General features: G+C 44.8%; 1 protein-coding gene across 2 annotated transcripts; it reads left to right on the plus strand.

Moving 5' to 3' along the window:
• The first annotated feature begins 5,092 nt into the window (after positions 1-5,092).
• On the plus strand, positions 5,093-21,232 carry WSB1 (WD repeat and SOCS box containing 1). 2 transcript variants are annotated; one of them, XM_058675346.1, is made up of 9 exons: positions 5,093-5,441; positions 9,472-9,640; positions 13,905-14,173; positions 15,079-15,210; positions 16,807-16,907; positions 19,089-19,261; positions 19,717-19,830; positions 20,363-20,470; positions 20,749-21,232. In XM_058675346.1, exons 1-9 carry the CDS (start codon positions 5,402-5,404, stop codon positions 20,906-20,908), a joined length of 1,266 nt encoding a protein of 421 aa, XP_058531329.1. In that variant the 5' UTR covers positions 5,093-5,401; the 3' UTR covers positions 20,909-21,232. The 2 variants fall into 2 exon arrangements, with proteins under 2 accessions (XP_058531329.1, XP_058531330.1); XM_058675347.1 differs by lacking the exons at positions 5,093-5,441; positions 9,472-9,640; positions 13,905-14,173 and having other exon boundaries at positions 15,163-15,210; positions 16,807-17,942.
• Positions 21,233-23,949: the final 2,717 nt, after the last annotated feature.

The following is a 23,949-nucleotide window of genomic DNA, read 5'->3' on the forward strand; positions in this document are numbered from 1 at the left end:
GCAAATCACAAGTCCATACAGCAATCCACCCAATCATAATCCAACCAATCATAATCCCCAAACAAATAGTCATCATCCTTAAGTCCATCCATTAAGCTGAAGACCTCTGTCCCAGCTTCCCCAACAATATATGTTATCCTAAGAGACATGCAACAAATAACCTGGACACACTCACAAAGAACCTGGACACACTTACAAAGCTGCAGACATTCACCTTTCCCTGGCTTCTCTGCCCACATTCCACTACTGCTAGGCCTCACCCCTCCTGGAACTCCAGATAGCACACAGACCAGGAACAACATTGTAATAACCATTGTCCCATCTAAGCAGCACACAGGGACCATGCCCAGGGAATTACCTGTCCTGGGTCAGCCAAGAGTCAGGGTGCCAAAGTAACGGAAGCACCTGGCCAGAAAGAGAGAGAGAGCCCCTGATTCATGGGCCTTTTTAAAGGGGCTTGTGAGGGGAGTGGTTACACACAACACAATACCGTCCTCTCTCAGTTGATAGGTGAGTCACAGGTGGGCAGGAGCGAATACTTAAGTGTTGTGGGCTAAGGAGTTGATTAGTGCTCTTTAGGATGGACAGGAACAGGAACAGGGCTGGTAGCTAAGAATACCTTGACTAATTGGACTTCCAGTATCCTGGTTCATTTAGGATGAGGGGGAAGTGGTTGAGGATGCAATTACTATTCCATTGCTGTTAGGATCCACCTTTAGGACAGAGGTTGGGGGACCCAGCCAAATTTCATTTGTCCACTTGTCAATGGGTGCTGGCTATCACGGGCTGCACCCCATAACACCACAAGTGTCATTGTTGCAGGGCCTTGTCCCTCTCCTGACAATCTCATAGCAAGGTCATGGTCAGAGATACTCGGAAAGATGAAAGTCAGTCATCTGGCAGAGGAAGAAAGAGAATGTCATGAGGAAAATCCTGATTGACAGCATGAAACAATCCATTTACAGAGTTCTCCTAAAGGTGGACGACTGAGCAAGGACACAGCCTGTGAGTAATCACCCTGAGTCTGGGAGCAAAGAGAGAAGGAGGAGAAGGCTGGAGATGGGTTAGCTCATCAGTGGGCAGGGGGAACCCTGCGGGGAGCAGGATGGCACAGTATAATTCCCCCAAAACTGCCAGGGGCACCCTGGTCCAGGCATAGACCCACAAATGCAGACAGAGACCTAGGTTGGCTGCACATACTTGGAGTTCTTTTGGGTACAGCTGTAACAAGCGACACATCTTTGAATACACTGTGTTAATATACTTCTCATACCACATGGAGAAAACACCACTTCAGGAGAAACAAAATGGGGTAAAAATTGGAACACTGTAATATTTCCTCTCCAGCAAGACTACTAAAAATGAATGCCTCCTGAATTTTCCTCTGGGTTGTGTTATTTTTTTTTAACATGTTCCACAGTGATAAATATTTCTAACAGTGTTTACTAATAGGCATGCTTTTGTGCATAAAGTATACTGGACCAGCTGTATTCTGAGCAAGTTCCATACTCTTCAATCTAAAATCCCAGACTCAATACCACAAAGTCGGTGATTTGAACCTCCTGGCTTAGAATCCACACCCTGGATAACTCTGGATCAATTCTCAGGCTTAGCCTTGCGTTTAACCTGGAGTTACTATGGTAACAATAACAACAGGGAGAAGTTCAAAAAATACAGATACACGGGAATAAAGAATAGTTCATTACAGGAGCAGCCTGCCTTTCTCCATTTTATCAAGTATAATGCCATTTGGGGCAGACTGAAAAGAAAGAAGATCACTTGCAAATGAAGTTAAGTTTACCTACAATAAAAGTTTCATTAATTCTGGAAAGTAATTTATACCACAAAGGCGAAAAGGCATGACAGAAACATGTATATTGTAAATGCTGATTATTTTGACATGCATGGTCACAATCACTCCCTCTGAACAAAAGACCGGGACAGCTCCCGCTCCACCGCTCTCAAGCATGTGGACCTCCCCGCCATTCTAAGAAATATTGCGGAAAAAAACAAAGGGGGTTAATTACCCACAAATGCCATACTGTGAACACGTCTGCAGTGGAGGGTGAGGAGCTTGCACATGCACGCACGCACACACACACAGTCCGGCATTGCTTGGCTTTGAGAAATTCTTCCTCAAAGCAGTTCTGTTGCTATCTGAACACGACATGGTATACTTGAGCAAGTGTTGGTCATTATGATGTTAGCAGATAATACAATCTTATGGGAACATGCTGTGCACTATGGAATAAAACATCATGTGGTGTGTGATTCACACAAGCTTCTGGCTAATGTTCATGTGGAAGACCTGACTTTGGCCTGGCCTAGCCCTGGCTGTTTCTGGCATTGTGGTGGTGGTATGTATGTGTGAACTGGTGGATGAAAGATTTCTCTCTCGCTCTCAATATATTAAATTTCAAAAGAAATGACATCTGCATTAACAAAATAATGGATAAATCAGCACAGTACCAATGTTTCTGGAAGAGTGATTAAATAAGATTAAGAACCAGCACAGTGATTGTTGTAGAAGACTAGGTCTTGGTCTGTGGCATTTGCATCCTATATAATGCTGGTTCAAGACCTGACTGCCCACTTGCCAATTCAGCTCTGTGCTGATTTACCTAGGAAAGCAGTGGAGTAAGGCCCAAATGCTTGGGCTCCTGCAACCATGTAGGAGACCCAGAAGCAGCTCCTGGATCCTGGCTTCAGACTGGCCTCTGGTTATTGTGGTCACTCCCTAAGGGAGTGAACCAGTCAGTGGATGCAAGATCTATCTCTGTCTCTCCTCTCTCCGTAACTGCCTATCAAGTAGAAATTGATGTATCAAAAAGAGAAAATCTTTTAAAAATGAGATTAAAAGAGAATTTTTAATGATTGAGTCAGCTTTGTTTTTAACATGTTTTCCAGAGCATGCGTGTGTGTGTGTGTGTGTGTGTGTGTGTGTGTTTATGGCTGCTCACTAACCCATTTTCGAAATTTTGATTGTTGAAGTTTGCTTTTACAACAATATTGCATCTAATGACTATATTGCTGTCAGGCCCTGTTGTAAATCCAGTTAGAATATTCAAGAACATGATGCAGGTTTTATCACTATCCCTATGTTATGGATAAGATTGAGGCACAAGGAGGTTAATGATTTTGTCCAAGGATGTGATGGAACTAGCCAATATTTTAGATTGGAAGCAAATACCCAAATGTATATGGCTATTTTTCAGATGTGGGAATGAGGTACCAGGATCTTTAACAATGATAAGGACAGTTGAGAAGAGTTTAAGAGAAAACACCAGTGGGGCTTGAGGAGGGGTTGGAAATGGGGGTGTCTGAAGCATTCCCCAACTCAGGCTTGGCAGAAGCAACCCTTGGCACCACGGCCAGAAAGGGTTAGGCAGGCATGGGAGAGGCCATGTGTACTGGTGCTGACGGGTGCAACTTGACACTGCTCAGCTTTATTGCAGGTGTTTGAATATGCATAGCTGAAGCTCAAGCAAGAAGTCAGGTCTGGACCTGAGAGCTGAGCTGGTAGTTAAGAGAGATGGCCCTGACCAAGGGAAGGCAAGGAAGAAACAAAGAAAAAGAAGAAGAAGAGGTGGGGGCCGAGGACAGAACTCAGCAGAAACTCAGTATTTGCAGGGCACGCTGGAAATCAGAGGTTCATTCAGATATAATACTAAACCAACAAACTCAGATATGAAATGCCAGGCAAATATGTACTTTTCAAGGTAGTTTTATTTGTGGGAAGCCAGGTAGCACCAGAACTGGTTCAAACCCAGCCCAGTCTACTCGCGTGTTCTGCTGGTGCTGCCTGGGGAATGTGGCTCAGATCAGTACACTACACACACCGATGACAGCACTGAGTGGGGGAAGCCACGAACTCTTACAGGGTTTAGCACGTCACATGGATCTGATAAATGCTAGACACTATCATGAATGAGCATGCAAATCCCAGAATTATTTTCATCCCACTGTCAGCTAAGGAAAATGAGCAGGAAGTATGGTGGGTGGCAGGAGGAAACCAGAGCAGGAATTGTGTGGAAAAGCCACCAATAGAATATCACAAGGTGTGGTTTGTTGAGTTCTGCTACAGTGCAAACCAACAGAATGCAAGCAATTGGGTAAAAGAACTAGGACTGACGGTGGAATGTGAGATACGGAACAGCATTCACATTTTCGTTGTTGTTCTAAATATTCAGCAACCAGTGCCTGGCGCAGTCATTCCTCAACAAATCTGTTGAGCATAACCCTTGATCCAGGTGAAAAAGCAAAGGATCCACTTCACTGCTTCAAGCATCTCACACACTCAGGCGAAGGCCAAGATGGAGACGCGCGCTGCCTCACATGATGTCATCCTGTCATCTGAGACCTCTCCAAGAGTGGCTGCTACGCCCTCTCCCTTGGGTTTCGGCCGCATATTTGAAATTCTCAGGCTTCTCCGCCCTCTTTTGGAGTAGCACTCCGTGCACACCAGCGCTCATTAAGACGCAAACGTGCCACGTGTGCGCGGGAACCGCCATGGCACCCGGCCCAGGCCACGGCCGAGCCCACCCCCGTGGAACGCGCGCCGACCACCGCCCCAGACACAGCCCCGGGCTGTCAGGAGGGACCCGTAGGGGACCAGGGAGGCCCCCAGGACGCGGTCCGCCTCCCTGTCACCCACGCCCTTCCGGAGGCCAAGCCGGCTGCTGTGGCGGCGGCGCTCACGTCCCTCGGTGCAGCCACCCAGCCCCTCCAACGCCGTGAAAAGTCGTAGATTATCTTTTTTTGTGTGTGGTTCTGGTTCGGCTGTTAGCCTTTTTCCCAAGTCTCGTCAACCTCTCGGCCGGCCCCGAGGACGCCGTCGGATGGGGAGTGGGGGGAGAGACGGCGGCAGCCAGGCCGCAGTCCCCTCGGAAGGAAGACGGCCCCTGGAAGGACGGCGCCCCCTGGAAGGAAGGCGGCCCCGCGCCTCCCGCTCCTCGCCACCCATCGCCGCCATCCCGGCCGCTCCCACCCGGCCCCCGACACGCCCGCGAGCGCCCAGCACCGGCCGGCACGTCCCGTGCGTTGGGGGCGGGACCGGCTCTGTGACGCACTGGCTCCGCCCCTGCTGCGCCGCTATCCCCCGCGCCGCCCGCCATTTTGTCTGCAGTGCCGCGTTAGCCGTCGGTCTGGTGGACGTGTTCCGTGTGGGGCCGTAGGCGGGAAGCAGCGCCCAGGTTCTATTGTCTGTGATTGCCTCCGGGGTTTGGTCCGGAGCCCTCCGTAGCTGTCCCGGGGGTAGCCAAGCAGAGGCCACCCCACCCGTCCCTTCCGCCCCCGGCCCCGGGAGGGACCGAGCCCGCGTCACGCCCCTCAAGCGCTCGCCGTTCCCTGTCTATTGGTTGCGTCCGCCTTGTGTTCCCCGGAATCAGACGGTACCCCATAGATGGCCAGCTTTTCCCCGAGGGTCAACGAGAAAAAGATCGGTGAGGAATGGGATGGCAGGGCAAGTGCGCTGGGGGAAACTGCGGGAAGAGCTGACGGGAGCCCCGAGGCCCGGCGGGGGCGGGAAGGGCCGATGGGAGCCCCGGGGTCCGCCGAGGACGTGGTGGAGGGTTCCCGGGGTCCGCGCCCGGAGCGTGGGCGGGAAGCGCCGACGGGAGCCCCGAGGACCGGCGGGGGCGGGAAGCGCCGACGGGAGCCCCGAGGACCGGCGGGAACGCTGTGGAGGCTGCCCGGGGTCCGCGCCCGGAGCGGCGGGCGTCCTGCGCGTCGGGGCTGGTCACTCCCAGGGAGGGTCTCGCTGGCGAGTCCCGGGGAACCGGCACGAAGTGGACGAGTGTGTTGGAGAGCTGCGACGCGCAAGGGACGGCTGAGAACTGGGGAGAGGCGGCGGCAGGCCGGAAAAGGCGCACTTTTAGAAAAGGAAGGTAGCGGTGCAAGGCAGGAGACGCGTTCAGGATTATCTCTCCGACACACTGGGGGGAGCGGAGCCGACTGCGGGGCGCGGCGTCCGGCGGTGTGCGTTGGCCCTGGCCCTGGCTGCTGGACCGAATGCGCGCAGGTTGCCGGAGGGCCGCAGCCCGGGCAGCCGCGGGTGGATGGATTCCTGCCTCTGGAGCTGTCTTGGCCTTCCTGGCTCTTCCTCTCATGGCTCCTTAGGAGGGATCTTATATTTTTACAAGACTATTATGTTTTGAAGTGGGATGGAATTAGTCCAGTGGAGGTTCTCCATGGTCCACACTCCGGTTTTGCTGAGTGATGCCTTCAGTTTAGTCTGGATTTTACTGCAATGAGTTAACCCATTTTGACTTCTTTCAGAAGGGCTGGGTGGAACTTTTTAGAATACCTGCATAAGGTAGAGCCAGGCGCTAAATAGGTAGCTATTACTAGTTTAAACATTTTAAAAAGAAGTATTATTGGGATGAAATATTTCACTGTGTAGATGTGAATAGGACTTTCCGCGTTTTCTTGGGTATTAGTTGTAACCTGGCCAAGTTTGGCTTCTCATCTCCGTACTAGAGTAAGGGCACGATTCCAGCAAGTGATCACAGGTTCCTCTGCCGTCTCACAGGCCTGCCCAGCTGCACGTCCTCCCTTTCTGGTTAGGAAATGCCAGGGAGGAAGGTGAGGAAGGAGCTCCGCCTGGTTTGGTTGGTTGCTACGCCAACTCAGATGCATTACTGTGTGGCTCAGTGTCTTATAGTGGCCCTCCCGTGGCAGGCAGGGTACTCCTTGGGCAAGGACATTGCTGCGGAGAATGTAGTAAAGACTTAGGAAGCATTTTAAAATGTGCTTTATGATAAACCTTTTGCCAGGTTTATGCTATACTATACTATTGTGAGCATTTAAAAAGGCTCAAACCGTTTGATTAGTGTAGAAATTATTGGGTATAGTTGTTAGCCAGCTAGTGTAGGCAATCAAGGTAATTTTTAGTAAAAATTCTTGTCAGCATGCAGTGTGTTTGTTTGGCAGGTTTTATAATGGCCCAGTTTCTTTTCATTTCTAAATCTTTCAGAATAAATTTATTATTTTCATAATTTTTGTTGTTAGAACTAGTTTTTAGGTTAATTTAGGAGCTTCATGATTGTGGCTAAATAAAAAAGAAATACAAAGTGACCTTGAACTATGGGCTTTTTTTTTTTTTTTTTTTTAAAGATTTATTCATTTTATTACAGCCAGATATACACAGAGGAGGAGAGACAGAGAGGAAGATCTTCCTTCCGTCCGATGATTCACTCCCCAAGTGAGCCGCAACGGGCTGATGCGTGCTGATCCGAAGCCGGGAACCAGGAACCTCTTCTGGGTCCCCCACGCGGGTGCAGGGTCCCAATGCATTGGGCCGTCCTCAACTGCTTTCCCAGGCCACAAGCAGGGAGCTGGATGGGAAGTGGAGCTGCCGGGATTAGAACCAGCGCCCATATGGGATCCCGGGGCTTTCAAGGCGAGGACTTTAGCCGCTAGGCCACGCCGCCGGGCCCAAACTATGGGCTTTTCAGAAGGCATCTTCTGTGGGAAATTTGGTGTTTTCAGTTTATCAGGGACTTTCTTCTTTTCAGATAATGTTGCTCCAATGAATTTTGTTTTTCTCCCTGAAAGTATGTATGGTTAAACAGAAACCAGTGTCACAGGAAGAGATTTGGCTATAAGTTGCAGATTTAGGGTCTAGACATAGTGCTTTTCTAGCAAGAATATGCAGGACTTGGAAAATGTAGAGAAAAAGAGGGCTGCATGTCTGTGTGATTGAAGCTAGTCTCAGAACTAGGGGAGTTTATACATATGCTTTCATGTTTGTTCAGTAAATATTTACTGAGCACCTGTTGTGTGCTAGGTGCTATATTGCTGTTGATAAGAGTGTATGTGCAGACTGAAAATGTCACTGAAGGACTACATTTGGAGTTTATACAGTTGTATCTGCTGTAGCCATAGGCATCAAATAAATGGATCTTATTTTAACTGCAGTACATAGAATGTTAAAGTTTTTGTAGAGGTTAACAAAAAAAAATCCCCAAATAACATGTACTGTAGACGTTTTTTTAAAAATTTATTTACTTGAATGTTATAGAGGAGAACTTTGTTTTTAAATATTTTTATTTTGAAAGGCAGATTACGTAGAGAGGTGTTCCATCCACCAGTTCATTTCCCAGTTAGCTGCAACAGGCAGAGCTGAGCTGATTGGAAGCTTGGAGCCAGGAGTCTGTCCTGGGTCTTCCACGTGGGTCCAGGGATGCAAGGTCTTGAGCCATTCTCTGGTGCTTTCCTTGGCTTAAGCAGGGAACTGGATAGAAGGTGGAGCAATCGGGACTAGAACTGGGATGCAGGCAGTGCAAGGTGGAGGATTAGCCAGTTGAGCCTCTGTGCTGTTCCCTGCAGAGGAGAGCTTTCCATCAGCTGACTTCACACCCCAAATAACTACATAGTATCAGCGAGCTATTAGTATCCAGCAGAAATGGAGCAACTAGGACTATAACCATCACTCATTGGGTGATGTTAACTTTCTGTATTGCTGTGTGGGCCCCCTGCGTTGTCGTGGACAACAGGTAAGAAGATAAATAATAGGGAAGCTAAACTGATATGATATGAAAAAAAATAGCAAAATTTGAAGCCAAAGCCAGGTCAGGATAGTATTGGTGATGTGGTAGGTTAAGTTGCCATAAGGGCACTTACATCCCATAACAGTTTGAGTTCTGGCTTCTTAACTTCCAATCCAGCTTTTATGCTAATGCACATGGGAGGCAGCAGATGATGGTTAAAGTCCTTAGGTCCCTTCCCTCCACATGGGACACCTGGAGGTAATTCTGGATCCTGACTTTAGTGCTGTGTGGGAGTGAGCCAGAGGATGGAAGGTCTCTCTGTTTCTGCATTTCAGGTAGGTGCAAATAAATACTCATTGAAAAGATCTCTCATTAAGGTACTTCACACCAGTTATATACCTCCTTTCAGTCAGAGGTGGGAAACCTTTTCCTGCCAAGGGCCATTTGAAAATGCATAATATCCGAAGTCTGCTAGACAATTTATTGAATTTTTTTAAAGATTTATTTATTTTTATTGGAAAGGCAGATATACAGAGAGGATGATCATCTGTCTGATGGTTCACTCCCTAAGTGGCTGCGAAGGCCGGAGCTGAGCCAATCCGAAGCCGGGAACCAGGAACCTCTTCCGGGTCTCCCACACGGGTGCAGGATGCCAAAGCTTTGGGCCATCCTCGACTGCTTTCCCAGGCCACAAGCAGGGAGCTGGATGGGAAGTGGAGGTGCCAGGATTAGAACCGGTGTGTTCAAGGCGAGGACTTTAACAGCTGCGCTACCATGCTGGGCCCAGTTCATTGAATTTTGAATTTCCACCTGAGGTTGCCTTCTCAGGCTGTTTGATTTCCACCCAAGGTTTAGATACTGGAAAGAAGTTCTCAGTAGACCCTATTTGTATAGGTAAAGGGAAATAACTCCGTGAATCTCAAAGCAGTCTCGTTCCTTGTTGGTTATAGCTGATATTCTGTACTTCTGTGCTTCCTTTTAGTGAGATCACGTACTATAGGCGAACTTTTAGCTCCAGCAGCTCCTTTTGACAAGAAATGTGGTGGTGAGAATTGGACTGTTGCTTTTGCTCCAGATGGTTCGTACTTTGCTTGGTCACAAGGACATCGTACAGTAAAGCTTGTTCCTTGGTCCCAGTGCCTGAAGAACTTGTAAGTTGTGTGTGTGTGTGTGTGTGGTGGGGGGGTTGTGTTGTATTCTTTGTGGAAGTCACAACTCTCTGTGGGATAACAATTTTTTTTTTTAAGATTTATTTATTACAAAGTCAGATATACAGAGAGGAGGAGAGACAGAGAGGAAGATCTTCCGTCCGATGATTCACTCCCCAAGTGAGCCGCAACGGCCGGTGCTGCGCCAATCCGATGTCGGGAACCAGGAACCTCTTCTGGGTCTCCCACACAGGTGCAGGGTCCCAGTGCTCTGGGCCGTCCTCGACTGCTTTCCCAGGCCACAAGCAGGGAGCTGGATGGGAAGTGGAGCTGCCGGGATTAGAACTGGCGCCCATATGGGATCCGGGGCTTTCAAGGTGAGGACTTTAACAGCCGCTAGGCCACGCCGCCGGGCCCAATGGGATAACAATTTTGATAAAGGTTTTGATTTGTAAATGATGTTTTAATTATTTAATCATAAACTGAATTATTTATTGGAAAATATTTGTGAAGAATTAGCTGGCTTTCATTTTTGGCTATTTATGTGTCTAGGATTTTTCATGTGTTGAAAGGCAAAGTGTGCCTGGTGTGTGTATGTATTTCATGATATGGATCTCACGCTGTGTCAGAACTGATGCTTCTTTGTGGATTCGCATTTTACTGTTAACAGTGGTGATTAGGCAATGTAATTATCTGGAAGTTTAGTTTGAGGCTTTGCTGAAAACTTTCGCTAATTCTTTCCTGCTGTTTGTGTCTGCTATACCTTCATGGGTATGTTGTTAATGTCCTTGTTTTTTTTTTTAATTATTTTTAAATTATATTGTTGACAATCTTTACATAGTTAATTACGGTAAAAAGGTTCAGGGGCTATAGGGAAGTGGATAAGACTTTTGTCCATATTGTTTCCTTCTTGTATCTGGGGTAAAGGGGGATATTGAGGGAGAAGCCCCACCCAGTTTCCCACCCTCCCCAAGTCCCGGATGTGGGGCAGGCTCTGAGATCCTTGCTCAAGTGGTTTTACTAGTTCACCAATTATGAATCGCTGCCATTTTCGCCACTCCCAGCTCAGTGAGGTTGTTGCAGAATCCACTGGTTGATAGAGTCTTCATTTGCCCAGTATTTCGCTGCCAACATATAGCTGAGGTGGTTGATTGACTTTTTGTTTCTTCTGTCTTTTCTTGGCTAGGGTTCTGAGTCCAGCATTTCGATTGGGGAGATCCCCACAGAAACTTTGAGGTGTTCCCAGACCAGATTCTTGTATGTTCTAGCAAGCCAGGGCCCGGCACAGTCCATCTCCACGATCAACTGGTGGTTGCAGTTGCTGGGTTGGTTCTGGTTTCAGTCCCGACTTGCACTGGAACCAATGGGTGTTGCAGTCCAGCCTGGTTCTACCCAGCACGTACTTGGCCCTCACATCAACCAGTGGGAGCTGCAGCCTAGTCGGAGCGACCCACAATAACCCCCACCAGGCCTGTCCCCTACCCTGGTTTGCCAGTATGTATAGCAGACTAGTCCAGTCTGTCCACCTCCCATTTGGCTCTCGTACTTGTCAATGGGTGTTAAAGCTTAGTTCCGTCTAACCAGCTCAACTATGCAGCCCTCACGGATGTTGTTGAGTGCCTCTCTGTCTAGCCACCCTAGCCCCCATCCTAGTTTTCATGCCCTCCCGTGGGAGTAGTAACCCAAGAGGGGGGAACCCACTATTTCCCTCCCGGGTCTCTCTCAATCCCGGTTTATGCACTCTTTGGGTGGTTCTGTGATTTGACTTGACAGAATTAGCCCCCAGAGCCAGCTTCTGCCATCTGATGCTGTGACTAAGCCCAAACAACCCTCACCCACTCTAATTTATGCTTGCACCAGTAGGAATAATCAGCCCAGCCTGGCTTTTCCCTGATCTAGTCCACATGCAGCACACAATGTTGTAGCCCTGCTTAGTCTGGTCTGTCCCCATCCCAGCCCACGCTCTCCAGTGGGAGTAGCTGTCCGGCGAGGGGACCAGCCCCTTAATCCCCCTGCCGGCTCTGCCCCCTCCCTTCCTGGTTCTCACGCATGCTGGTTGGGTGCTGCGTTCACATCCAGTACAGGCAACCTCACCCTGGCATTCCATACTGTGCACTGAGTTTTGTCGCGACCAAACCTGGCCCGACCCACACTCTGTTCTGGTGTCCGGATTTGCCAGTGGATGGATGACATGTACTGATTCAGCCTGGTCTGCCCCCGACCCATGCCAAATGTATGCCAGTGGGAAACTTTCCATGGCCTCTTCTGGGCTGTTTCCTATCATGCTTCTTGTGCTTACGTGCAGGGATTGTGTCCTGCCAGAGGAGTTGCCCAGGCTCCTCCATCAGAACCCCTCCCAATGCCAGATTTTGCGCATAGCAGGGGGTCCATGAGCCAGCCCTACTCAGTTCACCTCCTGTCCTAGCAGGAATAGTGGCTTTTCTTGGCTGGCTTTCAACCCATTCTGGTTCTTGTTGTTGGATGTTTCAGCCCAGCCATGCTTGTCCATACCCACATACAGCTCACACATGGCTCAATGGGGGTTGAGACCTAGCCTAGTCAGTCCCACATCCATCCTGGTTCTCCAGACGGTGTTGGGGTCTGGGCTGGGCATCCAATCCCAGTCCACACTAGTGCCACAAGAGACTACAACTGTTTCCTAGTTAGAACGCAGCCCCCATTCCAGCACATGCACCCCCTTGGTGGGAACCTCAACCCAGTTAGGGTGTCCCCTTAGCTCCCCGACCAGGCCTGTTCCCAGCCATAGATCACTCGCATGCCAGTGGTTGCTCTGACTCAGCTTGGCTCAGTCCCTCACTTGTCCTGGCCTCTGTCTTAGACACTGAGGCTTAGCGTCCTTGACTCACGTAGACCATTAGGTACAAGAGCCTAGCTCGGCATGACCTGTGCTCCATCCTGGCTTCTAATTTCACTTGTAGGCTAAGGTTTGCTCAGTCCTGCCCAGTACATCCTGTTCCATTACCAATTTACGCATTAGCCAACTGTTGGAGCTACTTTGCCCAGCTTGTCCGACCCCCAGGTCTGGACCACATGTTCACCAGCGGGAGCTGTGACTCCCCAGGAGAGTTTCCCAAGTTCCTCCACTTGATCCACTCCCAGACTCAGTTCTCATACGTGCCGATGGGTTTTAGGCCAGTGGCTGGCGCAGTCTGGCCTTCCATTTGGCCTTATATGAGCTGGTGAATGTTGCAGCCCGGCCCACCCCACACCCTATTCAGGATGCACTTTCGGGTGCTGCTGCCTTGACAAGTCCAGACTGCTGCTGGTTCCTTTACCTGTGATTGATGGCAGGCTCCTTGGTCACACCTAGCTTAGTCCAAAACCACCCAAACTCTTGGGCTTACCAGTGGGGCTAGACTTTCCACAGGGTGTGGCCCACACATGCCACACAGAATCTATCACCAGATACGGTTCTCGAGTGCTACTTAATGTAATGGCCCTGCCTAATGTGACCAGTCTTCTGATCCATCATCGTGTCAGGTAAAAGGATATCCTGCTGGACAAGCCCCCAGCCTTAGCTTTTGCATGAACTGGTGTTCACCGCTCAGCATTGTTCAGTGATTACAAGTTCTTCAAAGGAAGAGTTACTGCCATTGGGAATGTTTAGGATTGACTCAGATCCCAGAAACACAGTGGGATTAACCTGGAGCTACCTAAGCAGCGATTCAGACAACCAATACCCCACCCTGGCCGGGTGGCCAGCAGGCGGAGCCTGGCGCCAAATGGCGCACTGGCCGCCCAGGGACAGCTGACCACATGCACATGGTGGCTGGAGTCTGGATCCGAGCAGGATACCCCATCCTGGAGCCCACCCATGTCCTTGTTAAATATTACTTAAGGTCTAGAAAGTCTGAGAAACTGATTATTATGGTTTAAACTTTTTAAAGGTAATTTTATGGTATCAGCTCCCTCCCCCCACCTCCCACCCCCACCCCCACGCCTTCTCCCCTTTGCTTGATTATACCTTTTCTTTGAGGTCACAGAGTTCCAGTTGATAGAATAATTTTAAGGAATATATCTGGGAAGCACACTATAATTGTTTTATTGAGCTTTTCCTCAGTTATTGTAGGATTTCTGTGAACAATCTGCATTTTCAGTCATTACCTTTTCACATAGCAGTCTTTCACCCTTCACAGCTGTAGAGACTTTTGTTACTCAGTATCAGTGTAACCATGCTGAAGTTATTTTCATAGTTTGAATGTCCAATTTCCAGAGTAAATAATCTTCTTTAAATCTTTCCACCTAGTCTCCTGCATGGCACCAAGAATGTTACCAATCCAAGCAGTGTAAGATTGTCAAGACAAAATAGTGATGGTGGTCAGAAAAACAAGCCTCGTGAGCATATTATAGACTGTGGAGATATAGTCTGGAGTCTTGCTTTTGGGTCTTCAGTTCCAGAAAAACAGAGTCGCTGTGTAAACATAGAATGGCATCGGTTCAGATTTGGGCAAGATCAGCTACTCCTTGCTACAGGGTTAAGCAATGGACGTATCAAGATATGGGATGTATATACAGGTAAGGATTTAAAAGAAAACTTGATTATTTTGCTCTGCAGAGCCCTGTTGATAGACCCTGAAATGTATTTGAGGATTGTAACTCACTAAAGTCCGTGCTGTTAGTGTGTTTTTCTGATGGTTTGGAATAGTGTCATGGTTTTAATTTAGGAAAACAGTATAATCCATGCTGCTTGATCGCTCTTCAGAGACAACTACAATAGAAAGGGCATACAAAGTACATTTTTTTTCTCCTGAGATTATGTTAAAAATTATGAGATTATGTCAACATTACCTTGGGCTAACTTAATCTGAGGAGTTGAACAGTCCATTAATAACTCAAGGCCAAGGAAATGCAAGCAAGAATAATTAAGTTTTGTTTTTAAATCCAAAGATGTGAAAAAGAGCATAGAGGCTTTTTAATTAAAAAAATTTTTTTTTGTTTATTTGAAAGTTGTAAAGAGGAAGAGACAGATCTTCCACCTGCTAGTTCACTTTTTCGGTGGCCACAGCAGCCAGTGCTGGGCGAGGCTGAAGCCAGGAATCGGGATCTTCTTTGGGATCTCCCATGTGGGTGTAGGGACCCAAGGCCTTGTTGTCTCTTCCACTGCTTCTTCCATGCTGTGCCTGTACGGGATACCCTCACAGGCTACGGCTTTACCTGTTATGCCGCAACGCCAGCCCGAGGGCTTTTCTTGACAGTAAATTAACTTAATCTGGAAATTTGTTGGATTTCAGAAGCTCATGTCTATTTTTGTGGTAAACTTAGTGAATCTTTAAAATAATAAGAATAGCATTAGTAATACACATGTCGTAATATACTTGGTAAGCTAAGGAACTACTTTTAAAAAATGATGAGTCATCTTATTTTTCAAAAGTGAGAACTGATACAAAATATTAATACTACTCTCTTTTTACATCTTTTAGGAAAACTCCTCCTTAACTTGGTTGATCATACTGAAGTGGTCAGAGATTTAACTTTTGCTCCAGATGGGAGCTTAATCTTAGTGTCAGCTTCGAGAGACAAAACTCTCAGAGTGTGGGACCTGAAAGATGATGGTATGTCTTGTTCCTAGATTGTGAAAGAATTTGTGTCTTAGATTTATTTTATTTTTTATTATAAAGTTAGATGTACAGAGAGGAGGAGAGACAGAGGGGAAGATCTTCCGTCCGATGATTCACTCCCCAAGTGAGCCGCAACGGGCCAGTGCTGTGCCGATCCGAAGCCGGGAACCAGGAACCTCTTCCGGGTCTCCCACACGGGTGCAGTGTCCCAAAGCTTTGGGCCATCCTCGACTGCTTTCCCAGGCCACAAGCAGGGAGCTGGATGGGAAGTGGAGCTGCCGGGATTAGAACCGGCGCCTATATGGGATCCTGGCACGTTCAAGGCAAGGCGAGGACTTCAGCCACTAGGCCATGCTGCTCGGCCCAGTTGGTATAATTTAAAAAACGTTTTTAAGATTTGTTTATTGGAAAGGCAGATCTTCTGAGAGAAGGAGAAACAAGGGAGAAAGATCTTCCATCCAGTTGTTCACTCCCAAATGGCTGCAGTGTCCAGAGCTGAGCCAATCTAAAGCCAGGAACCAGGAGCCTCCTTAGGGTCTCCCACACGGGTGCCAGGGTCCCAAGGCTTTAGGCCATCCTCCACTGCTTTCCCAGGCCACAAGCTGGGAGCTGGAGGGGAAGTGGAGCAGCTGGGACATAAACCAGCACCCATGTGGGATCCTGATGCTTGAAGGGGAAGCATTAGCCAGTTAAGCCATTGCACCAGGCCCTTAGTTTTTTTTTTTTTTTTTTTTTTTTTTTAATAAATTCAGTGTGGTTCATAGGTACAATTCTAAGACTTGTAACAATCTTCACTCCATACTTCTTTCCCTTCCTCTCCCTCCTGGGATTGACTGCATGTTGAGCATTTGGCATGAAAAATGGCATATGATCATTTAAAATGTTTTTAAAAATTTATACCTACAACGCTAAGATATCCATACTTCCCACAATGTCCCTCCTTCCTTTTTTAATTTAATTTTTGCAGAAACAGTTTCATTCCACTCTGTAATTACAAGCTTACCGCATCACTAGCAACAATATTCCAACAGGCAAAAGTACAAAAACCTCAATTCTGCAGGAAAATAAACAGGAGCTTATACAACAACCACGTCACAAGATGTCCACTTCACTCCTCTGCGCTTGTAGTCTTTGTTAACTGCGACATGCCAGATTACTGCTTACATAGCATAGTTGTGTCTGTAGGTATGATACGTAAGAACTGTGGAGTGGGATGCCAGGTATCAGAACGGGTGAAAGATGAAAAGGCATTTTCAGGAAATTAAGCTTGCTATATTCCAGTTCTGTTTTGTAAATTGAGTATATTGAACTAAAATAATTCTTTGCTGTAGATGAACGAGCACACACTGTTTCTTAAAGGACAAGATGTTAAATAGTTTTGACCTGTGGACCATGATGTTTCTGTTATAATATCACAGCGCTGAGAGGCATGATTTATATACTGGTTAAATTTTAGAGAAGTAAGCAACTGGTGAATATTGCCAACTCCTGTGATAGATAAATTGCTTCCATCTGTAAAAGCTTGTGATCCTGTGATTTATGGTTGTTCTGAATTTGCAGTGTGATAACACAGGTGTCTTCTTTGTTTAGGAAACATGATGAAAGTGTTGAGGGGACATCAGAACTGGGTGTACAACTGTGCATTTTCTCCTGACTCTTCTATGCTGTGTTCAGTGGGAGCCAGTAAAGCAGTATGTGTCCAAGTTCTTATGCATTCAATGTGAATTGGATTATAATAATGTATGCAAAATCATTTTAAATTTCAGTAGCCTGTTTAGTGTGTGCTCGGTGTCATGAATATCTTAAAAGTTTCATGATGGGGAGAATTTGCATGAAGAAAATGAAAGAATATTGATTATGAAGTGAGAAGTTTGATACTTCTTAGGAATAATTGTAAAATAAGGGGTATGTTAGGTTTGTTTTTTTAGGATACAGAAGAAATTGTTTGGTTTTGTATTTATAGGGGAGCTTATATGCTTCAAAAGAGTTCATGTGTTAAAACGTTCTCTCACTAATTACTATTTTCTTCTGTTCTATTTTTTTGGTCCAGTTTGCTGTTTTTAAAGTTTTGATTCCCAGCTGATCCTGGACACTTAACTGAAAAAAAAGTAACTTAAAAACTCAATAATAGGAGTTAAGAATAACACTCATGTGTATCCTAGAGTGAATGATAATTCAGGTTTTGATGCCGTTAATGTAGCATATTTATGGGAACTAGCACAGTGACTCGTGAGAGGGTTATGCTGTTAATGAGCTCTATAATTTGTTTGCCAGTTCTGAGTTAGTCCAGGTAAAGGGGCCTCTATAGTTTCCTATGAAATGGTTGAAGTCCAAATACATGTGATGATCACAGTATGCTTTCTTAATGAGGGGTGGGAGGCTCGTTAAAATGCCTTTTGTTTAGAGATGTTAAAATGATAGTTGCAAATGTTGGAAGTTTAGAACAAGGCATTCAGCTTAGTGTTTTTAAGAAATAAGAACAAAGCTAGATGTTGACATTGCTATTTTAGGCTGTGTGTTTTCCATATGCTTCTTGCTTTCCCTGTCACAGGTGGTGGCAGCAATATTGGTGTGATTGAGGTTATGCTGGCACCACTCGCACACAGGCGCACATGGTGTGTTAGCTGGGCAGAAAGAGTGGCATCTCTGGCTACCGGGCTGGGGGCGACCTTTACCATAGGATGAAGTAACCTTGCATTCGGCTGCAAGGTGTACTGTACGTACAGGTGCTGGTCGATGTCCACTTTCTGCTTTTCTTTCTTTCTTTTTTTTCTTTTTAAAAATTATCTTCCCCACAGTGAAATTCACTGACTCCTTCAAGTAAATTTATCTTCTAGTTTGATGACATTGGAAGTTTTAAGTGAAAAACAAAAATGTAAGGTAATTGGCTTTCAAATGGTTTCTCTGTAACATTTTTTGGAATTAAGATACTAGAGTTACTGTAAATCTTTGCTCCAGTTAAAAAATGTATACTTACTTTCCTTTAGAAATAATACCTTGTGTCTGCGTGAAAAATGTAGCAAAAAGGACTTTTACTCCAAGAGGAGGAGAGGTTGTCTTTCTAGAATTATTGCAAACCTCTGAACTCAGAGTTAATGTGATAGACCTAAGTAAGCAATAGAATCATACTAGAGCGATTCTGTGCAATCTGACTACTGATCTTTAGCATATGAAATTGATTGTGATCTTCAGTAGTTTGACTATTTTATACTTGAAATGAGTAATGATTGTGGTCAGTTTGGGAAAATAAGATTTGTAAACCTTGATTCAGAAATGTGGTAATATTTTCATTTTGTAATGTAGTTTAACATCCTTATTATTTGCCAAAGCAGTTTCATTTGGCTGTGAAAATTCTCTGTGCTTGCAGTATCTGTTTCTCTTCCTAGGCTCACGTTGGTGACCCAAGCCTATTGTAAACAAGTGATAATCTCAAAGGGAGATACCAGTGGAGTAACAATTTGTTAACCTTATATTTTCTGTCTGTATATTTTTTAAAAATTTTGTAGTTTCTGGAAATAAAAGGAAAAGGGGGTTTGTAGTACTTAACCCTGTTTCTGTATATTTTAGTTAACTAGTTTTTTAAATAAATGAATTTCAGTATAACTTTGTGGTTAAATTGCATTGCCTTTATGTTTAGGCTTATTTTTAAATTAACATTTAACGGAAATATTTGAAATAGAATTTGCATGTCTGCTTTAATTAACTTAAAGACTGATTGTTAATCTGACACTGAGCATATTTAAATTACTCATGATTTATTATGCTTAATTCAGTATAATCTAAATTAAATTTAGCAGTTTTAGTTAAAAGATGTGTCATTTTTGTCCTCTGTGTGTTTGAATGAAGCTATAACCTTTGCCTTTTTGTTGCAGGTTTTTCTTTGGAATATGGATACATATACCATGATACGGAAACTAGAAGGACATTACCATGATGTTGTAGCTTGTGATTTTTCTCCTGATGGAGCATTGCTGGCTACGGCATCTTATGATACTCGAGTGTATATCTGGGATCCTTATATTGGAGAAATTCTGATGGAATTTGGGTGAGTTCGGCATGAATTATCTTAGTCTGTAAGTCCCTCTGGCTGTCACTATATCTTTTAAGATAATATCACTACTGTGAAACCTAAAACTATAGTCTCTCAATTATAAAGTTTTGCTACTGAAACATTTAAATAACGCAAAGCTTCAGATACAAATCCTAAAACCAAATTTGGCTTTTTTGATACAGGTTTTGCTAGTTAACGTAACTATAGAAGTGATACTTTGATTTAGAGTTTGAGGTCAGGGAAAAGTAGTTAAAACCCCGTGTTGTGAGAAGTGGGTTGGTAATTCCTTAAGGTCATTTTACTCAGTTTAATATGTCTCCTGTGTTTGGTTTTTTCAGTTGCATTGACTAAGGCTACCTTAAAGCTTTTTCAAAGACAGTTGTGCTGTACTTGGGTGGTTTTGTTTCTTGAATAATTCATGTCCACTGAAAACATGTATTTGACCTCAGGCACCTGTTTCCCCCTCCCACTCCAATATTTGCTGGAGGAGCAAATGACCGATGGGTGCGATCTGTGTCTTTTAGTCATGACGGACTGCATATTGCAAGCCTTGCTGATGACAAGTAAGTGTGTGAATTATAGCTTTACCTCTGAAAGATTTCCTTTCATCGTTCTGTGTAATGGAAATGCTTTTAGGCTGTAAACCTTTCCACAGTTAGTTAGGGTTTGAACGTCTCTTTCTCTGGACAGGATCTTTGGAGGCATTGGTCTGTCTTGAGGAATATTTGACTGGATAGTATCCTTGTGAGTTCACAATACTGCTTACTTCTCCCTGTGTTCCTTGTTAGGATTTAGGCAAACTGGGTAGCTTTTTAATTAACTCTTAGCTCATAGAGATGTTACTAAGCAGTGTCTTAGAGTCGAAGCAGAGGAAATTTCTAAAGTAAAACAAATAGTTAAAAAAAATTGTATTTGCTGCTCTTGAGATTAAAAGATGAAATGTATGTACATGGGTGAGGTATGCTGACTGGTGGAAACAGTGATGCATGTATTTTATGACTCCAAACACGGTGACATTTCTTTATGAGTTTCAAAAGTTGCTTTTACCGTGAAGTTCTTGCTCAGTACTCACCCAGTAATTTGCTTGTTTTCTAGAATGGTGAGGTTCTGGCGAATTGATGAAGATCATCCAGTTCAAGTTGCCCCTTTGAACAATGGTCTTTGTTGTGCCTTTTCTACTGATGGCAGTGTTTTAGCTGCTGGGTAAATACCTTTGTTGTTGTTTCTTTAAGGAGCAAGTTAAGGTGACTTTTAGACAAAGTGGCCAACAGGTCATTGCCGGTCAGTCCGTCAGAAGTGCTGTTCGTACCTCTGTCCTGTACTTCTGATAGTTTGTCACAGGGTACAACATTAAATCTTGATGTTAATGTGGGGTTTGTGGCTCTAACACTGTTTTTGGTGATAGATTTTTTGAGCTGTAGAAATGTTAGAATAAAATGTGTTTGAGTGGCTGACTGTATGCTTTTTCTGCTTTTGTTTAGGACACAGGATGGAAGTGTGTATTTCTGGGCCACTCCCAGGCAGGTCCCTAGCCTTCAACATTTGTGTCGCATGTCAGTCCGAAGAGTGATGTCCACTCATGAAGTCCAGGAGCTGCCCATTCCTCTCAAAGTTCTGGAGTTTCTCTCCTATCAGAGTTAGAGACTCTGCCTTCCCTAATCCAGGGCCTGGCAGAGTACACTTTACGCCAACCTCAAGCTTTACTTCAGTATCTGTTTTGGTGCATTCTTGTACTGCATTTTGATGAGTTTAAAATATTATTTATAGGGGACCTATTTCTGAACATATCAAATGTAAATTTTTAAAGGTATAACTGTGAAAACTTGTATGCATACATGTACATATTTAGATATAAGCTACTGCGAGTGGAGTGGACTCTGGCTTTTCTTATTTCTAGTTCTGATTGTGGATACAGTGCTTCAGTAGAGCCACAGTGCGTGGCTTTGCTGTAAAGGAGAAATTCGATTTTTTAAATACTGAATTAGGAAAATTGTATTGCTTTACAGAAAATGTGTATGATTGTGGGTGCCAGGTGCCTGGCTGACCTGTGAGTGAGAGTCGTTTTTGTGTAGGAAAGGATTTTTTCCCCCTTAGGAATGGCAGCTGAGAGGTAGGGTTTAACATACATAGTTGAGAGATAACCAAGAATGGTTCCATTCCCCTGCTTCCAGTGCTGCTGTGGGCTTAATTTTGGAAAGCAGCTTGCTTTTTTACCCCTATGGTATAAAGTATTATACATTTTAGTCAATTTGAAAAATTCATTTACTCTGTTACTAAGTATTTTGTGTTTTGCTAAGGGACAGTTATTTTAAGGCCATGGATTTTTTGTTTTTCTAACAGTTTTTTTCTAAGTTGCTGAAGGCTCTGGTGTTAGTGATTTGCCAGTAGAAACAGTGCAGTTTGTGTGTTTAGGTCTGTTATTTATCTTACCTATAGATACCAAGAACGTATGCATTATGTAAAATGCTTGATTATATATTTTTTGTTGAGTTTTTAAATAAAGTCTTGGAAAAAAGACAATATATTTTATGTTTCTTAAATGTGCTAATAAGTTTGATGCTTTTCATCTGCCTGCATTGTAAGATTGATGGAACCACAAGCAGACTAAAGACGTAAAAAGGTGACGGAATAACATTGCAGGAGTAGGAGGACTCTGCTTTAAAGTTGATTCAGTGCTTATTGACAGACCAAAAGTTTATATTTTGCAGTATTTTGGATTTCAAATTAGGGAAGCTCAATTGGCAAACAAATATGACTCAAATTTTTAAAACACTAGTGGTGCCAAGAATTTCTGATTAATGGATACTTAATATATTTTTGTTTTCACTTAAGTTATTTGAAAATTCTTACATTTGTTTCTGTTAAGAGAGTTTGAAACGTGTATGGGTGTATTTTATAATTTTTTTAAAAATATGTTTTTGATGAGGTTTGCACAGTTGAAGGATGCACACCCACATGGACCACTGATTAGGGGGAAGAGGGTTGAGGAATGGAGGAAAGTGGGCAAGACAGTTGCTTCCACTATTTTTTAATTTTTCTTCCTGTATCCGGGGATAACGGGAGAGGATGGGAGAGGGCTTCTCAGCATCAGCACCTGGGGTGGGGAAAGGCCATGGTCATCCTAGGATCCCTGCTACAGACTGTGTTCCAAGGGCACTGCTTAAGTGGTTTCAGTAGTTCAGAGATGCTGTTGATTTCATTGCTCCAAGTGAGGAAATCCTTCCAAGGTCCATTGGCTGATACAGTCCACCTTTAGAGTCTCCACTGGCCCAAATACTCATTGTCAAAGCTTGGGTGACTTATAACTTTGAAAACCAATAGAAAATGTGCCTGTTATTTCTTGAGGATTGACTTATGTTTTTATAAAAAGTAACACAAAAAGCATCTCTCTTTTTTTTTAAGATATTTTAATTGGAAAGGCAATTACAGAGAGACAGGTCTTTTCATCAGCTGGTTCACTCCCCAAATGGCCATAAAGCTGGACCAGTCCAAAGTCCAGAGATGCTTCTAGATCTCCCACATGGACGCAGGGGACCAAGCACGTGGGCCAGATTCCTCCACTGCTTTCCCAGGCCATAAACAGGGAGCTGGGTTGGAAGTGGAGCAGCCAAGACACGAACCATATGGGGTGGCAGCGCCACGAGACCTAGTTTGCAATGCTACTGCACCAGCATCACAGAAAGTATCTTTAAACCTGTTGGGTTTTCTTTTATTTTTTGCATTTTTCTTTGTAGTTATGATTCCATTTGTCACTCTCCACACCCTTAAATTGTTGTTTGCACCAACATAACAAAATCCAACTGTTCTTGCTGCCTCCCAGGGTCTGCATTACCAGGAAGAGCCAGGCCTGAGGGTTGAATCCAGTTATCTGACATGGGATGTGGGCCTCTTAACGGGTGGCTGAAGGTCTTCCTCTATGAGGCAGAGTTTGTTTTTTTGGAAATAAAATATGAAAATAGCATTTTAAGAAGATGCCACTCTCCTTTTGAGCAGTCCTCAGCTATTTGTCACTACTTGTGGAAACCACAGTGCCAACATCAGGAAGATAGCAGAATATATGGGCCAACTAGAAACAGGTTGCCTTTTCTGTTTCTGAGGATGGAAGGAACAGTAGGATGGTAATACTTAAGCCTGAGTGACTGGAAGGAAGGTTGGGTTAGTGACTTGGCTCAGACTCTGGCTTTATGATTTGACTCTTTGTTTGGCAAAAGAATGCCATTGGGAGAAATTCCAAGAGGCCATTTAGATTTAGATTCGGTTTTCCATTTCAGTGTCCCATAGAAGTGCCATGTGGGGGCCCGGCGCGGTGAGCTAGTAGCTGAAGTTTTTGCCTTGCATGTGCCAGGATATATGGGCACTGGTTCACATCCAGTTCCCTGGGAAAGCAGTAGAGGATGGCCAAAGCCTTGGGATCCTGCATCCTGTACCAGGAGCTCCTGGCTTTGAATTTGGCACAGCTCTGTTGCAGTCACTTGGGGAGTGAATCATCGGACAGAATATCTTCCTCTCTGTCTCTCCTCCTCTCTGTATATCTGACTTTGCAATAAAAATAAATCTTTGAAAGAAACAGTGCCATATGAACACAGGAAAATGTCTCACACTCAGCAGCTAAGCTATTCTTTCACCATAGTGAAATCACTTTAAGAGCTGTAACTTGATCTTACGTTAGTAAATCTTAAATT

This window comes from Ochotona princeps, chromosome 17, assembly GCF_030435755.1.
Source record: "Ochotona princeps isolate mOchPri1 chromosome 17, mOchPri1.hap1, whole genome shotgun sequence".
NCBI lineage: Eukaryota > Metazoa > Chordata > Mammalia > Lagomorpha > Ochotonidae > Ochotona > Ochotona princeps.